The 20,542-nt window shown below is 63.1% G+C and overlaps 7 protein-coding genes across 7 annotated transcripts; 4 read left to right on the top strand and 3 right to left on the bottom strand.

Moving 5' to 3' along the window:
- Positions 1 to 441: 441 nt before the first annotated feature.
- On the top strand, positions 442 to 2,862 carry PAN0_035d6292 (xpg i-region protein; the record flags this gene model as incomplete). Its single annotated transcript, XM_014798259.1, has 1 exon — positions 442 to 2,862. One exon carries the CDS (start codon positions 442 to 444, stop codon positions 2,860 to 2,862), a length of 2,421 nt encoding a protein of 806 aa, XP_014653745.1.
- Positions 2,863 to 3,018: 156 nt separating this feature from the next.
- Positions 3,019 to 3,891, top strand: PAN0_035d6291 (uncharacterized protein; the record flags this gene model as incomplete). The annotated part of the gene is made up of 1 exon (XM_014798258.1): positions 3,019 to 3,891. One exon carries the CDS (start codon positions 3,019 to 3,021, stop codon positions 3,889 to 3,891), a length of 873 nt encoding a protein of 290 aa, XP_014653744.1.
- Positions 3,892 to 4,116: 225 nt separating this feature from the next.
- On the bottom strand, positions 4,117 to 6,768 carry PAN0_035c6290 (uncharacterized protein; the record flags this gene model as incomplete). The annotated part of the gene is made up of 1 exon (XM_014798257.1): positions 4,117 to 6,768. The coding sequence occupies one exon, from the start codon at positions 6,766 to 6,768 to the stop codon at positions 4,117 to 4,119; it is 2,652 nt and encodes an 883-aa protein (XP_014653743.1).
- Positions 6,769 to 6,918: 150 nt separating this feature from the next.
- On the bottom strand, positions 6,919 to 8,538 carry PAN0_035c6289 (DUF455-domain-containing protein; the record flags this gene model as incomplete). Its single annotated transcript, XM_014798256.1, has 1 exon — positions 6,919 to 8,538. One exon carries the CDS (start codon positions 8,536 to 8,538, stop codon positions 6,919 to 6,921), a length of 1,620 nt encoding a protein of 539 aa, XP_014653742.1.
- A 377-nt stretch (positions 8,539 to 8,915) lies between these two features.
- PAN0_035d6288 (uncharacterized protein) lies at positions 8,916 to 11,573 on the top strand (the record flags this gene model as incomplete). The annotated part of the gene is made up of 1 exon (XM_014798255.1): positions 8,916 to 11,573. The coding sequence occupies one exon, from the start codon at positions 8,916 to 8,918 to the stop codon at positions 11,571 to 11,573; it is 2,658 nt and encodes an 885-aa protein (XP_014653741.1).
- An 85-nt stretch (positions 11,574 to 11,658) lies between these two features.
- PAN0_035c6287 (uncharacterized protein) lies at positions 11,659 to 16,622 on the bottom strand (the record flags this gene model as incomplete). Its single annotated transcript, XM_014798254.1, has 3 exons — positions 11,659 to 16,013; positions 16,106 to 16,487; positions 16,566 to 16,622. The coding sequence occupies 3 exons, from the start codon at positions 16,620 to 16,622 to the stop codon at positions 11,659 to 11,661; spliced, it is 4,794 nt and encodes a 1,597-aa protein (XP_014653740.1).
- Positions 16,623 to 16,975: 353 nt separating this feature from the next.
- On the top strand, positions 16,976 to 20,173 carry PAN0_035d6286 (major facilitator superfamily MFS-1; the record flags this gene model as incomplete). The annotated part of the gene is made up of 1 exon (XM_014798253.1): positions 16,976 to 20,173. The coding sequence occupies one exon, from the start codon at positions 16,976 to 16,978 to the stop codon at positions 20,171 to 20,173; it is 3,198 nt and encodes a 1,065-aa protein (XP_014653739.1).
- Between the last annotated feature and the right edge of the window lie 369 nt (positions 20,174 to 20,542).

The raw sequence follows: 20,542 nt of genomic DNA, 5'->3' as shown, positions 1-20,542 counted from the left end.
GAGACGAAGTGAATGGTGGTAGATCCTGACGATGCGTGCCGACAAGAGGTGCTGGCTTGAGCGCAAATGGGCTGGGCGTGACGAGAGCGGGGGAGCCGACAGCATCACTCATCGTTGACGCCGACCAAGTCACCGAGAGATTCGCGCTCCAAAAACGGTGTTAGACCGCAAACAAATGCCAGTCGCACGAGATGGCCCGCCGATCGATCGGCGATGTGTAGATGCGATTTAGAACTCTGCTGGCTGCGTGCGCACGGCCGGTTGGCCAAGGGAAGGAGGGAAGGAGCAAAGGAGCCAGAGAGGGCGAGAAAGAGTGGAAGCGTGGAAGCTGTAGGGGGAGGTGTTGCTTTGTCGACCTTCCCTTTCGCTCTCCACCGCTGCGCTCTTCGTCACTCCAGCCCGACCACTTTGCAAAGCCGTTGCACCACCTCGCCGCCCGCCATGATTCGCGGTCTTCAGGCGTACCTCCACGACCGCGGTCTCACGCAGACGTGTCCGCTCTCGGCGCTCAAGGACACGCGCCTGGGCATCGACGTCTCCTTCTACCTCAAGCAGTTGCTCTCGTCGCCGTCCACATCCGAGCCGCTCGTCGCAGCGCTCGGAGGCGCGCCCATCGCACTCATCTCGCACATCGAAAACGACCTGCGTGCGCTCGAAAAGGCGCGCATCAAGCCCGTATTCGTGCTCAACGGCATCCCGCCCAACAAGCGCGCACGCCCCTTCTCCTACGAGGACCCCAAGGTCAAGCAGCGCCACCGCGCCTGGGAGGCGTACGAGAACGGTGACGTCGACGCCACACACTCGCTCCTCTCCGCAAGCAACTCGCTCCACCATCCGGACCTCTACCGCCTCATCCTGCGCGCGTTTCGACATCGAAACGTCGAGTTCCTTGTCGCTCCCTACCTCGCGTCTGGACAGCTGGTGTCGCTCGAACGCCACTCCAAGGCGTACGTCCACTCGATCTACGGCGCGTCCGAGATCCTGCTCTTTGACCGCGTCGATCGCCTCATCACCTCGCTCAACCTCGCCGAGTCGACGTTCCAGTTTGTGAGCAAGCAGGCGATCCTCAACGAGCTCAGGTGCAACGAGGAGCAGTTCCTCGACGTCGGTCTGCTTGCAGGCAGCGACCTGTGCGCCACCTTCCCGGCGCTCCAGGACTCGAGTCTGGGCGCTCCGCCACCGCACGCAGGTGCACCGCCCAATTTGCGCCAGATCAACGAGCTGGTCAAGCAGTACAAGGGCGGCTACTCGCTCGTCGCCGCATTCGAGGCGCATCCCACCGTGCAAAAGATCAACTACCTCGACCAGTTTTGCAAGGCCAGGACTACGGTCAAGTTCTGCCTCGTGCTGTCGGCCGAGGAGGGGCGCGTGCTGCCGCTGCCGCTCGCTACGCCGGCGCCGCCGCAGCCGCCGCAGCCGCCTGCGTCGGTCGCTTCGGCGCCCGCGCACGTCGCACTGGCCGGCGCGGGCCCAGCAGCGGGGGGTGCACCCGTGGGCGCGGCCAATGGCGGCGCGCACATTGTGACGGCGGCGGACGTGCCCGTGGACCTGCACGAGGTGTTTTCGCATCGGCTGCCGGACGAGGTGTTTGTGCATCTATCGCGCGGCCTGGTGGGTGCGCAGGTGCTGGCGAGCCTCACGTCGGGCCACGTGGTCGAGGCGCCGCCTCTGGACAATGGCGAGACGGAGGACTATCGGCGGTACGTGCGCGAGACGCTCACCGAGACGCCGCAGTCGCCGCGCTGCGTAGCGGTAGCACTGGCAGCATCGGTACTCAACGGTTTCTGGTCATCGCGCAAGTTGTCGGCGATCTATTACTTTGCGCCGTCGGCGGACCATGGTGTGCCGCATGATTCGGCGCAGACGCTGCAGCTCATCAACCGCGTGAACCAGTGGAACGTGTCGAACCGGTTCATCGAGGAGGAGCTGCGGAGGCAGAACTCGTCGACGATCGATATTGCGCTGTGTCTGGGCGCGACCACGTCGGACCAGTTGGCGAGCAGGACCAAGACGCCGAGGGTCAAGATGCCTGACGGGGCGTTGTCGACGCTGGAGAAGAAGGACGAGATTGTGGCCAATGCGATCTGGAGGATGCTGGAGTTGAGGGGGTTTTTGAACCATGCGCATCTGCATACGCCGTATGCGCGTGCGCTGTATTTGGCGCTCAAGCAGACCAGGCTCAACGATAAGCTGCAGGAGCCGCTGTATCTCGCGCTGGAGCTGCTGCGAGGCGGAGTGCTGCATGCGAACTACTTTGGGGGGCGCAGCTATTCGGGTGGACCGTCGTTTGGGAGCGAGGCGGAGAAGAGGCACATGTTGCTGGTGATGCGCACGGTGTCGTTGCTGCCCTTGACGTTTAGGCCGGCACAGTGGACGGCGCCGTTGAGCAGGGAACTGCTCGTGTTCAACTCGTTCGTCAAGGCCACTGCGAGATCGATGCGGGGTTTGGTCGAGATGATCAGCATGGCGCTACTGCTGCGCGGCGATGCACGCCGTGGTCGAGACGATTATTTGGACATTGCACTCTCACTGCCCTTCCAGACCGACGTCAACACGGGCATGGGCATTGTGCTCAAGTGCTTCCTCGACGGTCTACTCGCCTTCCATGACGGACCCATCGTCGCCGAGAATGTCGATAGTCCAGACGTGGTAGAGGCCAAACAGAGCGTTCTGGGCATGCTCGACGAGACTTTCACGAACGTCAAGCAGGTCAGCGCAGAGTTGGCTAGGGCGTTTAGGTTTTGGACCGCAGTCATGGTGGCGGTGGATACGCTGGATGCGGAGAATGCAATCTCCAAGGAGGTGGTGGCGCAGTTTAGGGATGCGGATAGGTGGTTGATGCCCATGGCCAAGATGCCCTAGACCAATGACAAGTGCAATATGCAAGTGCTGCGTGTGTGTGGGATGAAAGGGCGGGTGGGGGTGTGTGCGGGTCCCCTTTGTTCGAAGGTTAAAGTTGCGGGTATAAGTAGGTTACCTTCTGGACTTGTGCTTCTTCTCTCCCTACACAACGATACGATGCAGGACGCTCAGATGGAGGTGATTGACCTCACACATAGTTCGGATGAGGAGGCTGTTGATGTCAAGCCAAGCGTGTCGCGGCGCGACAAGAAGCATGTTGCTGTTGCGGCTTCTGCTGCTCGCGCGCGGCGAGACCGACTTATGGGCACATCGATCCCACGCAAGGCTCGGGCGGCTCCACTGATGCTACCCTCTACACCCTCCGTCATCCCTGCTGGGGTAGAGACTAGTTCGCGACTTCCTACGCCGCCGCCGACCGTCTCACGCGCACCGGGGATGCGAGAGTTCCAAATCGACCTACTCCATCTCGCCTCGGACTTTCAAGTAGCAGATTTGCCATTTGAGGTTGCGGAACTGCCCACTTTTGATCGCAAGACGTGGACGAGACTCGGCACACATCGATATGCGTTTGGCCTTGCGCCCAAGCAAGACGAGAGGCAAGAGTGTAGCGAGGCGCTGCTGGGCCAGCTGCGATACGCGTTCAAGATCAGCGCGTTTCCAAGTGGGTTGGAGCCATCGATATCCTACCCCACGGTCGCACACGCGCCCTACAAGTTTGTCGACATCACCTTCTACTCGAAGTCACACCACGATCGAGCTTGCAACGCGCTCCTGCACTGGAAGAAGGTCAAGCTCACGCCTTGGTTGCATGCAGCTTTCGTGCCACATCCATGGTTCCCCATCCAGTTCACGTATCCAAAGGAGTACGTGCACAATCACGCCGAATTTTTTCCAAAGGTACACGCGGCATTGGTCAGGTCCAACTTCGGCAAGATGGGAAAGCTTGTGGCAGCGTGGGTCATGCCCAATGGATACCCCCATAGCGTGGAGTTTATCCCCCAGAGCGGGGAGAGAGACGAACAACCCTAGTTCGTCGTCGTACTCAAAAGCAAACAGCCTCAAAGACCGCAGGTGAGCTTGCCGCCGTATGTTCAGGTCGAAGCAACCTGGGTCAAGGTGTATTGGCCCGATCGTCCCAAGCTGTGCGATTACTGCAAGGCCGCCGAAGATGGACACCTCAGGGACCAGTGTACCAGAAGACCACGAAGCACGCTGTGACCCGAATCAAAGTTTTCCATCTTAAGTGCTACAGCGCTACGAGGGGGCGGTGGAGTGGACGGCGGATTTTTCGTCGGCCTTGCTGAGGTGCAGCATGCTCGTATAGGCCCTCCTGCACACTGGACAAGCATACTTGCGACGCGGCGTCCTACCCCTCCTCCTCTCGCTCTGACGAATGCCGACGACCGAATCGCGCAGCTGCACCGCACACTCGAGACACAGCCCGTGCGTACACGGCAGCAACAACGTCGTCGGCGGACTCGAGAGACAAATCAGACACTCGGAGCCACTGCTCGCATCCACCATGGCCATCTGCGGCGCTTCCTCCTCCTCTCCCTCGGGCGGTGCTGGTGCAACAGCGGGAGGCTTGCTTGACAGGCCATAAAGCTCCTGTAACTGGAACCGGTGCGGACCAATCTCGGCTTCCTGCCCCTCCACCTGCGAACTCCAAGTACGAACTTCCGTGGAGAGCGAGGCGAGACGCTCCGAAACACTCTTCTTGACGGGGAGAGAGGTGAGGCGCAGGTAGGAGGTCTGCAGGTTGGGCTCGCGAAGGGGACGTGCATGCTCGTCGAGCGCCTCGACGACGATGGCGAGCTTGAGCGTCTCGCGTTCGGCTTTCTCGCGCGCAAGTCGCTGCTCCTTGGTCTCCTCCTCCACTGCAGGCTGTGCAGCCACCTCGGCGGAAAGCGCAACCGCACCCGACGAAGCCTCGCCCGCGCCCGCGCCCGAGTCGACAACAGCACCGGGCACACGGCTGGAGCCAGCACGTGCGTGGCGTGCGGGAGGATCGTCGTCCGCATCGTCCGCATCGAGCTCAAGCCGACGCTGGAACTCGAACCCGGGCGTCTCCGGGATCGCAGCTGGCGTCACGGGCTCCACTGTCGAGGCGATGCGCGGGTGCGCAGCGATCGGCTCGCCCGTCTCGCCCGCAGCCGCACCCCCACTGGCGCCGGCCGTGTTGGCGTCGAGCTTGGCGCGTCGTGGCGGCGCATAGTAGGCGAGGTCGAGCGGGATGGTGGCGGTATGGCCCACACCAAAGCCCTTGGCGAGCTTGGCGACATGCACGGGCCAGCCGAGCACATGGGGCGGCGGCGCGCACTGCGCCAGCCACGCCGGGCTGCCGTCCGGATTGGTCGGTTGCGCGAGCGGGTCACCGGTATTGCTGGAGGCAGGCTGGTAGTTGAGCCAGCTGCCGTGCTTGCGGCTTGCGCGGATGAAGATCTGGACGCTGGCGTACGGCGCGGCGCAGTCGTACTCAAAGTAGAGCGAGTGCGTGGGCTCGGGCAGCAGGCTGGTTGCGGTGGACGCGGCGCCGGTGGAGGCGTAGGAGAGCGTGGGGAGCAGCGAGAGCGACGGACGCGTGCGCAGGAAGTTGGCGTCGGCTTCGGCGGGCTTGGCAGCATCGACATTGGTCTTGGGTGAGAGCTTGAGCGTGTTGCGCTTGAGGTTGACAAACGATTGGAGTGTGGTGCATACGGGAGGGCCATACGTGGCTGCAGCGGCGGCGGCGGTGGGGATTGCGGCATCGGAGTTGCCGGTGCTGCGGTGGATCCAACGCTGGAGAGTGGTGATGTCGACGCCCTCGCTCATGGCGATGTGGCCGTCGGTGGTGTTGGGGCCTGCGTCGCGGTTGAGCTGGTCGATGAGGTCGGCGGTGGAGCCTTGGATCATGCCGTGTGCCTGTGCGGGTGCATCGTTGGAGCGGTCTACGTTGAGGTCGCCGAGCGAGGTGACTGACTCGGCGCCGAGGGACATCATGCTGAGACCAGAGAGCGAGGCACCTCTGGCACGACCGCGCGAGCCGAGACGTACGCGGCGCGAAGACGAAGCTTGCGGGTAGGTCGCATCGGCTGTGGCGGCGGCGGCGGTGTTGTTAGTCGTGGGATCGACGGCCGAATCTGGAGCGGCGGTGGGTGAGACGGGGCTTGTGACGGGAGGCGGTTGAGGAACACCCGCACCGTGGCTGGATACGGCGCCGGAGCTGCTGATGCCGCTGCCAAAGTAGTTTGCGAGGTTGGGTCCGAAGAGGGTGGCGGCCTCCTCGCGTTCGCGCCTGCTGCTTCTGGACTTCTTGTTGGCGGCGCGGGAAGCGGGTGGGGCGGTGGTGACGGTGGCGAGGGCGGAGACGACGGGCTGATCCGGGTTGTTGGCGCGCTGGTTCTGCCTGCGACGCTCGTTGTCGCGGTCGCGCTGACGGAGGGTGGAGAGCGAAGGCACATGGACGGCCGACAGGAAAGAGAGGGCGGAGGCGGTGCGCTCGTGACGGCCACCAGCGGCGGGGGTGGCTTGTTCGAGATCGGAGTTGCGAGCGGGTTCAGGAGCCGGATGCGGTCTCATCTCGACGTTGCTACCCCAGTTGGAGGCGCGGGCAAAGGGGCGCGACCAGCGAGACGAGGAGGAGGTGGAGGGAGCGCCATCGACGGCGACGGCGACGTTGGCCTCCTCATCGCGTGGAGGAGCGCGATGTGCGGGTCCAGCACGGGCGAAAGAGAGCAGCGTGGACATGGTGCCCAGTGGATCAACGGTGGGGATGGGATGGTGGAGTGGAGTCGAGATAGATAGGGAGAAGCCCTGGCGAGGGGATGGCGTAGGATCGATTGCGGCTGCTGCGCCTTCCCCGCGCTTTTCAGTGAAATCAGGCACTGCAGCAGTGTCGCTCGGCCCGAGTCCAGACGGGGCCGCCATCAGCCCATTTGGCAACGCGGCACTTTAGCAGTCTCTCGCTCTCTCTCTCTCTCCCTCTCTCTCTCTCATCGCGCGATCTGACATTCAGCAGAATTTCCAACGATGGCCATTCGTGTTTAAGTAAGGCGATGCGATGCCATGCTTCTTGGCTCAACCACCAGGAACCTCGTTGCGCCTGACGCCCATGCTGAACGTGCCCGGCTTCTCGCCCACTAGATCATCGTACCATTCTTTGTCCAAGCCTGCCTTGCGCCGGTCGTCGGCGTTGAAGGGACCCTTGAGGCGGCCGATAAAGTTGCGGCGCACCTCGTCGCGGAAGACCTGGACGGGATCCATGGCCGGGTGGGCATGTGCGCATAGCCAGGTGAGCCATCGATGCCCCGCCGAGACGTGCGTGATCTCGTCGAGATGGATGACGGTGAGCGTCTTGACGCTCTTTTCGTCGCCTGCGTTGTCGAACTTTTTGATGGTGGTGGGGTTGACGTCGAGGCCGCGTGCCTCGTGGACGAGGTGGATGATGGAGAGACGCGCGGTGAGCGAGTGTGCCGTCTCCATGGCCGAGTCCCACAGGCCGTGGTGCACGGGGAGCGCTCCAAAGTAGCTGCCCATCTCGCCGAGCCGCTCGACGAGCAGCGAAAAGTGCTTGGCCTCGTCCTCGGCCACCTTGACGAAATCGCTAAAGAACTGGAGCGGCAGCTTGGCGTTGGGTGTTTCGCCCGCCTCGTCGTCGTGCTCGCTGAAGAAGCGCGCACAGAGCTGCGGTGCGCGTGCGATAATGTCCCACGCCAGGTCGATGGCCCACTGCTCGATGTTGGCCAGCGAATGCAGGATGGCGATGCGGCTCTTTTCCGTGCCGCCGCGGCCGCGCTTGGCTTCCTGGCCTGGACGCACGCACACCTCGTCCTTGAGCCGCGGTGGACGCTCGGGCGGCGTCTCTTGCGGTTTGACCATCCACTCGGTGCGTGTGCCCGCCACCTCGTCGCTCGTCTTCCACCGTCCCCCGCCGATCAGCTTGCACTCGCCCGAACGGAATGCCTTGGCTGCGAATCGCGTGTAGGCCACCTTCTTGGCAGGCTCGGGCGTGTTGAGCACCAGCACCGCCCACTCCACCAGCGTCTTGGGCCGCGGCGACGGCGGCGCCACCTCGGTCTCGATCTGAGCAGCCGACTCTGGCTGTGGCGTGGGTGAAGAGAGAGAAAGCTGTGCGGCTTCGAGGTGGAGTGATTGCGCCGCATCATGGCGCGAGGCTACGCCGGGTGACGCCTCGCTGACCGGACGCAGCTCGATGGTCTCCCATTGCTTTGGATCTGCGGCTGCGGCTGCCTCGTTCGAACACGGCTGGGGTGCCTCGATCCACAAGGTCTGTTCGCGCACCTGGCACTTGTACACGCAAGCCGAGACGCCGTGCGAGGATTCGCCCGTGGAGAGGCTAAAGTCGTACTCGTGCCACGGACACACCACCACCATGTCCTCGATGTCGCCCTCTTGCTCCTCTTCCAGATCATTGACTTCGATTGTGGCGTTCTCTAGCGGTGCGCCTAGATGCGGACACGTGGCCTCCATGCAGTAGAAGGCGTCGTGGTGGGGCTGCGGTGTGGATGACGAGGTGGCGCTGGGAAATGAAAAGATGAGCAGCGAGTGGTACTCTTGCGTGTGCGGATGGCGCAGAGTAAGGTGGTGTCGCGACGACGCCGCCAGCTTCTCGAGCGGCGCCACTCGCAGCCACGCCTTGACGTCCGTATCGGTCTTGCGGGTTGGGGAGGTAGTCATCACGGCGAGAGGGGGGTGGCTGAGATGGTGGTGGAAAGCTAAACCACTCCTTCTCCTCGGCGATTTTTTTCCCCTTCTTTTTCTCCACATTTTCGAAAAATCAATTTTTATTTCTTATTTTTCGGCGGAAATTATTTATATAAAGGGTCCAACAGCTGAGCAGCAGCAGGGGAGCGAATGGAGGCAGTAGAGCAGTGTAGCGAGAGACCAACACCGCACACATGGGCCTCCTCCTCATCGTCCTTCATCATCACCATCACCATCACGACCACCACCGCCGCTGCGCACGCCGCAGTCGCGCCACGGCCATGTCGTCGCCTCATCTCTCCATCCCGCCTTGATCTGTTATACCCCCACCCCCGAGCGTGCTTGCAACCATGGCCAGCGCATTCACACGGCTCTTCTTGCCATCCCATCGCAAGAACAACAACAACAACACCAACACCAGCACTCACAGCACCAGCACCAACGCGCGCCGTCACGATGCAAGCCGCACGCGCTTCCCCACCTCGTCCACCTTCGATCTGCGCCACTCGATCCCCGAAGAATCCGCCTCCGCCACCGACGCCACCTTCCCCGCACTGCCGTCGTCGAGCTCGCTCACGGTACACCATCTGAACCGGCACGTCTCGCCGCCCATCACCGATGCGACGCTCAGGCGCAAGTCGCTCGCGCTCGAGCCGGTGCATGCCCGCCCTGCATTGCCGCGCTCGTTCAGCGCGTACGATGTAACGCTCCCGCCCGAGTCGCAGGCGGAGGATACGGCAAGCATACCTACACCGCCAAGCCCCGCGCCAGTGGTAGACGACGATGACGACCTCGATACCAACCCGCTGTACCTGCGCTTGTCGGAGCATGAGGAATTGCACGCGGACTGGAGCGCAGCGCAGGTAGCGGTGGTGCCGCTCGCTAGGGCGATTGCGGCGCATAGCGCCATTCAGCCACAGGATCTGGATGACCCGGCCTACATAGCTCTGCATGCTTTCGCGCCGTCCAAGCTGTACAAGCATCAGTTTGTCTCGGTCCGCTCCGTGCGATCATCCGCTACCCACCAGGTTGCAGGACAGTACGATTGGAGTAGTACGACGCTTACTGCCACGCTCGATGCGGATCGGCAATCCATCACCATCGTCGAGTCGCCCGCCGCAGCCACGCGCACCGTCGCCATCCTGGGCGAAACGACCATCTATCGCTCCACACCCACCGCCAAGGTGCGTGTCTTTTCGGTCGATTTGCCCGTCGTCCATCGCCAGCCTGCCACCAACGCTGCCCCAGTTCAACCGGACGAGCAGCCGGACGAGGCGGACCAGAGTGTGTCGGAGCTCATCCTGCGGCACGTTGCGGCGGAGCGCGTGTTTGCAGCCGACCTGGTGCTGCTCGCGCATCCGCGCACGTCGTCGGTGCGGCTCGACGCTGCGCTCTCCGCGGCATTCAGCGTGCTAGTTGCAGCCGCACACCAGTTCACCGCGTCGTTCGTCTACGTGCGCGGCTTCGACAGCTACAACGCGCACCGCATCCGGCGCGGCATCTGGTTCAAGGCATGGAAGGCGTTCGAGGAGCGGCTTGGCAGTGAGCATGTGGCGAGGTTGGGGGTGGAGCCGTTTCACCGCATCAAGTCGGTGCTCGAAAGCGTCACCATGGGTCTTGTGCACACCAAGATGTACGGACCCATACAGGATCAGCTGCTGGATGCGGATTTGGTCACGGATGATGTGCTCGCCGCGTGTGCGGCAGCCAATCTGAGCATGGCGGATTTGGGCGTGCAGAACGCTGCGCTGCGTTGTAGGGCTGATCGTCTCACGCGTGCGGTGGAGGTGCTCGCGACGGGGTTGGCCGACGATGGAGGGTGCGAGGTGGACGATGCAGTGGCTACGGCGGATGTCGATGCACTGCGTGCGTTGGCGGTGCAGGGTGCACCGACGGTGCGGATACACAGTGATCTTGGGATTGCGGCAACGCAGGGGGTTTCGTTGCATCGACGTACGCCGTTGCAGATCCTCCAGACTCTGCGTGCGGTGATTGACGAGGTCGGATGGGCGGCCGAACGTGCCTCATCCCGCGGTGATGCACCGCCGTTGGGGACGGACGATTTGCTGCCCATCCTGAGCTATGTGTTTGTGCGCGCGCGTCCGTCGCGATTGTGTAGCATGCTCTACTACGCGCGCGCCTTTACGCTTACCGATACCGCCACCGCCCCGGCACTGCAATGGGCACTCGTCACGTGCGATGCCGTCGTAGCATACCTGCGCACCGATCCCTTCCGGCTTGTTCGACGACGCTCCAGTGCAGGCACCGAGTCGGTACGCAAATCCACCTCCAACACGGGAGATGCGCTGTTGCGCTCGTTGTCGTCCCGATCGCAGGCTTCAACTCTGATGGTGGGAGCAGGTATGGCTCGTTCACCATCCGGTCCTTCGGGGTCCGTAGCTTCACCACCACCCTCTCCGCGATCACCCTATCCCCCAGAAGACGAGGAGGAGTTCAAGATGCCTGGATGGCCAGCTTCTCGACGCAATAGTCGAATACTTGGTCGACCCGCATCGGTATTCTCGCTCGAAGACGATGAATCGCTGGAACTCGGTCGAGGTGGGCGGGAGCGCACACTGTCGTCGAGCAGTGGGGCGGAAGTGCAGATTCGTCCTCAGATCGTTCGGACCATCAAACGCGGTAGTGTGAGTGCGCGCTTGGAGCGCTCGGGAAGTAGCGGTAGCACGGGTGTTCAGGTTAGGGTGGTTGGATCACCCCAGCTCAAGGACCGAGACGAGAGACGCAAAAGCGTGGATTCGTGGAGCTTTGCACTCTTCCCACGCCGTCCCCAAGCTGGTGGCGAGGTGGACGATGTCAATTGCCAACCCAACGGCGTCGAAGTGCCGCACCAACCCTCAAGCAAGCGCACCGACGAAAGATGGGCAAAGTTGGTCAGTAGCACAGTCCTGCCACCCCAGGTGGACACGAGTGCGACCAGTGCAGCTGTCTCGCCGCCGTCGTTGGCGTCTATGCATGCGCTCAGAGCGAGCATCTCCAAACCAGCATAACACCGCACTCGCAATTTCACACACCATTTTCTCCAGCAACCAAAGTGCCTGCATTGCGACGAAAGAGCTGCAATTGAGAAGGAGGCTAGGGCATGGACTCGAACTCGGCCAGCAAAGCCTGGATGTCGGGATTCGCAAAGAGGGCGGAAAAGTCGTGCGTCTCGCCTTGCACGCGCTCCAGCCCGGGCGAGGGCGGGTCGGCAAAAGGCTTGGCCTTGGACGGACTCGCGAGGAGCTCGATGATCTTGGGCGGGATGTTCTTCTTGGGCGACGTGAGAATCGCGCTCAACTCGCGCGGCAACGTGGCCAGGAATCCAGCATCCACACCCGCGAGCGAGTTGACACTGGCATCCGAGGGGTTGGCGATCTGCACGGCTGCCGCTGTACCCGTGCCCGCCACGTGCGCAGCCACACCCACGCCCCCGCTCGAGTTGAACTCGCTCAGATGCGCGCCAAACTCCTGCGCCGGGTGCAGCGAGACATCGTTGAACTTGTCGGCGGAAATCGAAGGTGCCGTGCCACTCGCCGCAGCCGACGATGTGGGCGTCATCTGCTGCTGTGCAGGCACGGGAATCTCGAGGCTCGTGAGCGCACCGTCGGCGTCGATGCCAAAGCCAGAAGCAGCCAGGATGCCATACGGATCCTCGAGCAGGTCAAACATGTTGGTGCTGCCCTCGGGCGAGTCGTCCGAATGCGCGGGCGACGAACCCGACACCGACGAGCTCCCATCCTCCACCGTCGCCGGTAACGGTCGGCGGCGAACCACAGCAGTGGAAGGCTTGACCACCAGCTGCTTGTCGCTCTCGGGCTGCACCGAGGGCGCTGTGGCGGCATCGCCTTGTGGGGCGGGCGACGCGTCGCTGGGCCAGTCGAGATCGCTCGGCGTGGGGAAGATCTCGCGCATGCTCGGCGTGCGGCCCCAACCATCCACCTCAATCGAGCCCGAACTGCGCCCCGTGGGAGGGTCGAACGCTGGGCTGCTCGGCGGCAGATCGAGCCTGGCGAGCGTAGCGGCACCGGACTGCGGCGAGTGCGCACTGACGCTGCTGAGGTGTCGACCCAGCTTGCGGTTCGCCCGTCCGAGGCTCGGCGACGCAGGGCACGACGGCAAACCAGCCGACCCCTCGCGGCTCGCACTACGGTAGGGGCCCTTGACGAATTGCGTCTCGGGCGCGTCGTCGTCTTGGTCGTCCGCATCGGCACGGCGGCGGCGCGAGGCTGCGCGCGCACTCGCCTCGACCTGCGCCTGCTTGGACGCCAGCTGCGTCTTGCCCGTAGCCTGCAGCGACGACGCCGCCTTGCCCTTGCCCTTGCCGGCGGCCTCCGAGGGCGAAGCGGGCGAAGTGACGTTGCTGCTGCTCTTGGCATGCGCGTTCTCCGCGCCGTCGCTGCTCGAGTACAGCGCCGGATGCAGCACGCCCTGACCCGAACGCGTCCTACTCCTCGTCACCGGACTGGCACTGCTCGAGGCCACCACCGACCTGCGACTCGGCGATTCGGGCACCTGCGCTCTGCGCTCCCTGCCGAACGACGGGCTGCCGCGCTTGGCGGTCGGTGACGCATAGGGGTTCTGCCCCGAGATGGTGCCGTGCGGATTCTTGCGCGGGCTGCGGCGCAGGCGCAGCGGCGTGCCGGCATCACGCATGTTGCCCAGCAGCGTCCCCGGCGTCTGCAGCGGTCCCAACGGACCGAGCTCCTCAAAGTCAAAGTCGGCCTCGCTCATGAGCGTGTCGAGCATGGTGCCCGGGCTCGAGTTCATCAGATAGCTCGGCACGCGGAACCGCACGTCGCGCGACGGACTCTCGAGCATGTGCGCGCCGAATCGGTGCAGCGCATTCACCGCCTCGGGCTGCATCAGGCTCGCGTTCATCGACGGGCGCACCGGACTCGACTGCGCAAAGTTGACCATGCGCGACGCAGACGCCTGGCGCGCCAGCTGCGGCGCCATGGGCTGAGGTGGTGCGGGCAGCCTAAAGTCGACCTCGCGCTGCCCTGCTGCCAGATTCGACTGTGCCTTGTTGGCCGACCCGCTCGGCTTGGACCCGCTCGCATCGCTGCTGCTGCTGCTGCCGGCGTCGGCTTGCTTGGCCGATGCGCCCAGGGGCTGCATCTGGGCTTCGTCCTTGGTGGTGGTGGGAGGCGACGAGTCGTCACCGCCAGGCTTGGTGGCGTTCTGAGGCACTTTGACTGAGCCTTTGGGTCGACCGGGACGCTTGCCCTCTGGGTTCTCGCGCATGCTCCTCCTGCTGCGCCACTTGCCCGTGTTGTGGTCGAGGACGTACTCGCGGTCGGCCTGCTTCTTGCAGAGCGGCTTTTCCTTTTCCTTCTTCTTGGTGGTGCGCTGCGACTCGAGCTTCTCTGCGTCGCGATGGCATGCCTCGCTGAGCGTGCGCGGCATGCTGGCCTTGCGACCCGAGCTGGATGCGGGCGTGGATGCGTCGTAGTTGGGCGAGGTGGACTCGTCGCGCGCCTCAGCGTCTCCATTGGGCTTGTTGGAGCCATGGGGCGTGGCAGCAGCGCTGTAGGGAGACGCGGCATCCACGTCCGAATTGGCGATGCGTGCGCGCTTGCTCGAGCCGGCCTCGACGGTGTCGCGTCGCCTCTTTGCGGCGTCGGCGAGCGCCTTGCGCTCGCGGTAGGCCTTGGTGGCGTGCTCCTTCTTCCAGACGTACTCGGGACGCGAGTTGTTCCACTTGAGATAGTAGAGGCCGCAAGGGTTGCACGCGGACCAGCGCGATTCGCCGTCGGCGTGGACGGGGCTCTGGGTGGCGTCGAAGCGCGGCTTCCAGCCCGAGTCGGCGTCATCGGCGCTGGCATCGGTGGATGTGGCGGCTGGCTTCTCTGCGGCGGGGTTGTTGATGATGCTGCCTGCGGGGAGCTTGAGGATGCGCCAGGTGGTGGGTACGTTGGTGCCGCAATTGTAGCAGATGCGATTGGTGGACTCGTGGTCCTTCCGCTGGATCGAGGGGCTGGGAGCGGCGTCGTCGTGGTCCAATGCCGGCGACGATGCGGATGGGCGGCGCGAGTTGTGCTCGGAGAAGCCGACCTGAGGCGAGTCCTTAGTGGCCGCTTGTGCCGGTAGACTGACTCTGCGATTCTCCTTGCCCGATTGGACGGTTGCTGGTGCTGGTGCTGTGGCGGTGGAGGCGTCGGAGGCTGGGTGTGGCGCTGGTGAGCGTGCGTTAGGCACGGGGATGGGTTCGAGAGGACGGAGTGCAGGCGAGGAGAGCGGGGCTTCGGAGGGCGAGGCGGGAGAGGCTGTGCCAAAGACCTGGGCGACCTGTTGGAGCAGGTTTTCGAGTTGAGCCTGCTGGGCGGGTTCTGGAGCTGATTTGGAGGAACGCTGCTGGAGGCTGTGAAGGATGGTGAGGAGCTGAAGTGTGGACGGGTTGGCAGCGGCTGCGGACGAGACTGCGGATGGAGATGTGGCGGATTGAGGCTGTTGAGTGGAAGCGGACGAGGATGCAGCCAAGGTGGGATGCAGAGGCAGGCCAGGTGCGGGGCCGAGCTGCTGCGTTGTCGTCTTTGGCGAGAGGTCGCGCTGGGGCTGTGCGTCTGCTGTGGGGGGCGCGTGGCGATGCACGGAGCGCGCGAGCGACCTGCGAGGGTGCGTGTCGACGGGACTGTCTGCGGATGTTGGATAGTCGGGCTCGGAGTGGAGCGTCAAGTGTTGATCGCGGTGGGAGTGGCGCGAGCGGAAGCGGTGTGTAGGCGAAGGGGGCTCGATGTCGGCTGTGCGCGATGAGGATGGCGCGCGCGAATCGGAGGCCGCACTGAAGCTGGATGTGGACGCCGAGGAGAGGCCGCGGACGAGGTTGAAGTACTTGTCCTTGTTGCGTGCCTGGGACTCTTTGAGTTTGATGACGACTTCGAGCACGTTGATGTCCTCTTCGTACTCGCGACCGTTGTCGTAGCGAAGGCGCCTGCCGTCGGAGCGGACGCGTCCTGTGACGGTGGTTTCGCCGTCGCCGTACTCTTGGAGCGCCCAGTTGAAGAAGCCCTTTCCGACGAGGATGGATGTGGGAGCGTCCTTGGCACGGGGCGGGCTGGCGGGAAGCTTGGTGGAGCCTGGCTCTGCGCGGTCGCGGAGCGAGGTGGACGAGGCGGAGCGCGAGGGCGAGGAGGCGGATGGCGATCGGAGCTGGTTTGCACGCAGGGATTCCTCTGGATCGACGGCATAGATGATGTAGTCCCTCTTGCCATCTGGGAGGAGCTCTGGGCTGGCCATGCATACGGCGCCGAGGCAGGCTTTGAGAGCGACGCGGCCGAAGCGGACGTGACGTGGTGGAGTTGTGGCGTGGTAGGCGGAGGAGGAGGACGAAGCGACYAGAGGCGAAGGCGGAGTGATGTTGGGAATGATGACGTCGACGGGGATGGGTCTGCCGAGGCGGGCGACCATGGTGTGGGAGGGGCTCGAGTCGAGCGTGTAGAGGACCTTGACTGTGGATTGAAGGAAGGGTCAGCAGAATGATCGTCGAGCGGGTGCTAGGTGGATGATGTACTTACCGTCCATCCTGGGCGCGTGGCTCGACATGTGGCCGCGATGGTGGCCGACGGGCCGGATGTGGTCGAGATGGGTGTGATGGCGATGAACAGGGCGAGGTTGGCTAGCGTGTCATTGGCAGATGGAGGTGGCGAGGGGAGCCAAAGCAAGACGGCGGGCGAATCGGAGACAATTTGCGGTCGATGCGGTGTTGAATGGGTGCTGAAGGGTGGAGTGATGAGGGTGTTGATGGATGACGAGGATGTTGATCGATGGTTGGTGGGGATGGAGGGATGGAGGGATGGCAACGCGACTCGACTGAAGCGCGCGCTCCAACCTCTACTCTTTTGGCTTTGGCTCAGAGCGACACGAAAGCCCAAAATTCCAAAGAATCCGACCGTCGAGCGCGTAAAGATGCGATGCGTTGCGCTCTTGGATTCGCGTCGGGCTCAGCAGCAGCCAGTCACTGTGGCACATCGGCTCAGCTCCACATGCAATGCAATTCCAACGACACGTCTCGAAAGACGAGACGCGACTTTGCGTTCCTCTGCTCGATGATCTAACATCGATTACAAAAGTTCTTTCGAGTGTTAGAGCGAATAGATAGCCGCCTTGCTGGCGTGGCGCGTGTCGCCGCCCCAAAAAGTGTTGGAATTCAAGACTGCTGCACTGCACTGCGCCTGCACTGCACGCGGCCAATCCGCACAGATCGCTTAACTGAGCCGCCGCCCTTCGACCAACCCTGATCCCTTAGCGCCCGCACACTCCCTCCCCCTCTCTCCACCATCTGCACCTCATCTCGTCGGATGAGCTAGGCTGCACATCCAAAGCCTGGCGCGCGCGGCGCATTCGAATGCATTAACATACACTCCCGCGCACGCACACGCACACGCACACGCACATCCTCAGGGGCGCAACCATGCCAAACCCTTCGCCCCCACACTCGCCTATATCATCGTCATCCCACCTTCCGCCCCTCAGTCCGCGCGCAATCCAGTTCGTCGACGAGCTCCATCCCGCTCCCAACAACAACACCCTCGCTCCCAATCATCACCGCTCCTCGGCATCCTCCACTCCCTCGCGACAACCCTCTCCCGATCCGTTGCTGCGGCCTCGCTCGCCTGCAAACAACAACGGCGACATGGCCAACGACTACGGTTCCCTCGATCGCAATGCTGCGAGCCAGTCCACCCCCAGAGCCGGCTATCGTGCCTCTGGTCCAGGCACAATCAACCTCCCACCCTCGCCTTACACCGATACCCGCGCAGACACAGACGCTGCCGCCCGCTCCAACGCTCCCACCATGAGCCCTAGCATCGCCGGCTCGCGAGCTACCTCAAATCCGCGCAGGATGTCCTTCAAGCGACGCGCTCCCAGCGTAGGCCAAAGGCAGAACTTTCTCCAGCGTGCCTCGATGGGCGTATTCCCCAGAAAGCTCTCCACCGCAGGTAGCGACGCTCCCAACGCCAGAAATCTGCGCCGTGTACACACCACTGGCGTCCCACCCGCCGGCATCCGCGACAATGACAACGACGACGGCACCATCGACATCGACGCGCTCATCGCCGCCGCAGAGACGCCCTCCATCCCACGCATGCTTCCCAGCGCAAAGGCCGACCCCTTTTCCACGCCCATCCCCGCTCTTCCCTTCATCGTCCTCTGCCTCGTCTGCTTTGGCGAATTCAGCTCCGCAGGTGTCGCAGGTCCCTTCCTCTTCTTTATGATCGAGGACTTTGGCGTCGGCGGCGAGAGCGACGTCGGCTTCTGGGCAGGCATCGTCTCGGCCAGCTTCTTCTTCGCCCAGTTCCTCACCTCGCTCATGTGGGCCTCCGTCGCCGACAAACGCGGCCGCCGCTTCGTCCTCGCCATCTCCCTCCTCGGCAACGCGCTCACCATGATGCTCTTCGGCACCTCCCAGAACCTCGGCTCCGCCATCTTCATCCGTCTCGCTCAGGGCTTCTTCAACGGCGCCGTCGGCGTCGCAAAGGGCGCCATCCGCGACATCACCGACGACACAAACGAAGGCCGCGCCTACGCACTCATGGGCTTCTGCTGGGGCATGGGCGGTATCATCGGCCCCATCCTCGGCGGCCTCCTCGAACATCCCGTACAAAAGTTCCCCGGCCTCTTTGCCAACAGCCAGCTCTTCACAAACTACCCTTACCTCCTCCCCTGCCTCGTCGCAGCCACCTTCACCGCCGTCGGCTCCTTTCTCACCCTCTTCATCGGCCACGACGGCGGGCCCCGCACCGGTGCCATCCAGCTGCCCGAAAAGGGCGACATCGAACGCGCCGCCACACACGTAGGCAGCTTCGGCCGCAACGCAGGTCAGCGCATCAGCGGCTACTTTGGCGGCGCACGCAGCGCCGCCGGGTCCAGTCTCAGCCTCTCGCGTCACTTTACCAACGACCAGCACTCTCGTCCCACCAGTGGCACCTCCACTCCCGAACACACTGGCGCGCCCAAACAGCTCCCGCGTACTTTTACCCAGCAGGTCGACTACGAGACTGGCGGTCCGCCCTCGCCCGCGCCCACCGAGGGCACCGTCATCACGCACAACAATACCGCCCCCAACGACTCGGCCTTCTCCCGCGCCGACTTGCCCCCAAGACAGCGTCTCTTCTCGCGCACAGAGGAGCGTCAGCGCGCCATCCTCGGGGGCGGCTCTGCATATGGATACGATCGACACATGTCGCGCTCCTCGGCCGCACCCGCCCCCACCGCCACCGCCGGCGCACGCACAGAGTCGTTCGCACACAGCCGCACCGCAGGCCGCAACTCCTTCTCCTCCACCACCCAGTACGCACCGGACTTTGAAGAGATCGGCCAGCGGCCCGGGCTCAGCTTTGCACAGCGCTTCCTGCTCGCACAGGACGACTCGGTCTTCACCATCTCGGACCTCTGGGTCGCCGCTGCCATCAATGGCGACGATGCGTACGAGGACGTGTTTGACGACGACGAAGACGACGAGTCGTTCGACGATGGCAGCGTGTTCAACGACTCGGTCGCCGAGTTGGCAGAGCAGTCGATCGACGAGGAGGACGAAGACGACTTTGACAACGAGCCGGATGAGGGATCGGCGTTGTTGGCGCCCACGCATCTGGCGCCGCTCAACTTTGCGCAGCGCAAGCTGAGTCGCGCTGGGTATTCGGATGCCGGTAGGTCCGCGGGGTCGAGGCCGCGCTCGATGCGCAGGAGCAGTGCCACCGCGCGCGTGCCGAGCCTGTACGCAAATACGGGCATCGAGAGTCCCGTGCTGTCGCCGGCGTACAATCCCATGTCACCCGCCAATGAAGCTGGACCGGGGCCTTTGGGTGCGGTGCAGGCACGTGCGGATAGTGCGTGGGATCCTACGCTGGCAGGTATTCCCGAAAGCCAGTCGAACCGCAACAGTCTCATGGTTCCATCGCAGCGACGCGGGGGTTCGACATCCGCATCGCCCGATCGACGCAGTGTCGTCTTGGAAGCACCCCCAACCTCGCTTTTCACCTTGCTTCCTGCTGCCATTATTGCGCACTACGGATTGATGGCTTTCCACTCATCGACGTTCGACCAGGTGTTTATGGCGTTTTTGGTGACGCCCGAGCCTTCCGGGGGGTTGGGATTGACAGCATCGCACTATGCACAACTGATTTCGGCCATGGCGTTTTGTCAGCTGATCTTTCAGTTTGTCTTCTACCCCAAAGTGGGTCCTCCTCAGGGCAAGTTTTCGCATCTGGCGATGTTGCGATTGGGTACGGCGATTTATCTGCCGTGTTATACGCTCTTCCCCTTATTGCGGGGGATGTTGCATCCCGAAACCGACGGGTTTGTCATGACGGGCATGATCGTTTTTGCTGCTATGAGGTGGTTGGCCAACGTGTGTGCCTTCACCGCAGTCAGTGTCCTCATCAACGCTATGACACCACCCCACCTCACCCCGCTTGCCAACGGTCTCGCACAGACTACAAGCTCGGCCGCAAGGTTCGTCGGACCGATTGTGGGAGGCTTGGTTTGGGCAAAGGGTATCGAAGGTGGGCCGGATGCAAAGAGTTGGCCGTGGAACTATCATTTAGGATTCTGGTTTGTCGGTCTCGCTGCGTTTACTGGGTTCTTGTTCACCTGGCGCATCAAGTAGTCTCCAACGCAATTTGCAATGTCTATTCGTCTCTCCCATCGGTCTGGCTGTGGCAGAGATTGTGTGCGTTGTGGAGCTTGTGTTTGGATCTGGCGACGGATACGAAGGATGCGGTGTGCGAACTGAAGTCGAGCACGTCATTGCTGTGCAATGCTTTGACCCAGAGAATCGATTCGTGGTGCAGAGTGCAGCGACAGTCTGACATTGAGGTTGGATGCCCGTCCAAAGTCGGCGTGCGCAAGGACACAGTGCGGACAGAGCCCTAGCGTACGAGCGCGGCCGCAAAGATCCGGACCTCTTTTAGCTTTTCGCTGCGCACAGTCATGTATCGCCGAGATGCTAGAGTGACGAAGCCTAGCTGCTTTCGAG

This window comes from Moesziomyces antarcticus, assembly GCF_000747765.1.
Source record: "Moesziomyces antarcticus DNA, scaffold: scaffold_v10035, strain JCM 10317, whole genome shotgun sequence".
Classification (NCBI taxonomy): domain Eukaryota; kingdom Fungi; phylum Basidiomycota; class Ustilaginomycetes; order Ustilaginales; family Ustilaginaceae; genus Moesziomyces; species Moesziomyces antarcticus.
Note: the sequence above shows the minus strand (reverse complement) of the source record. Positions and strands in the feature narration are given on the sequence as shown.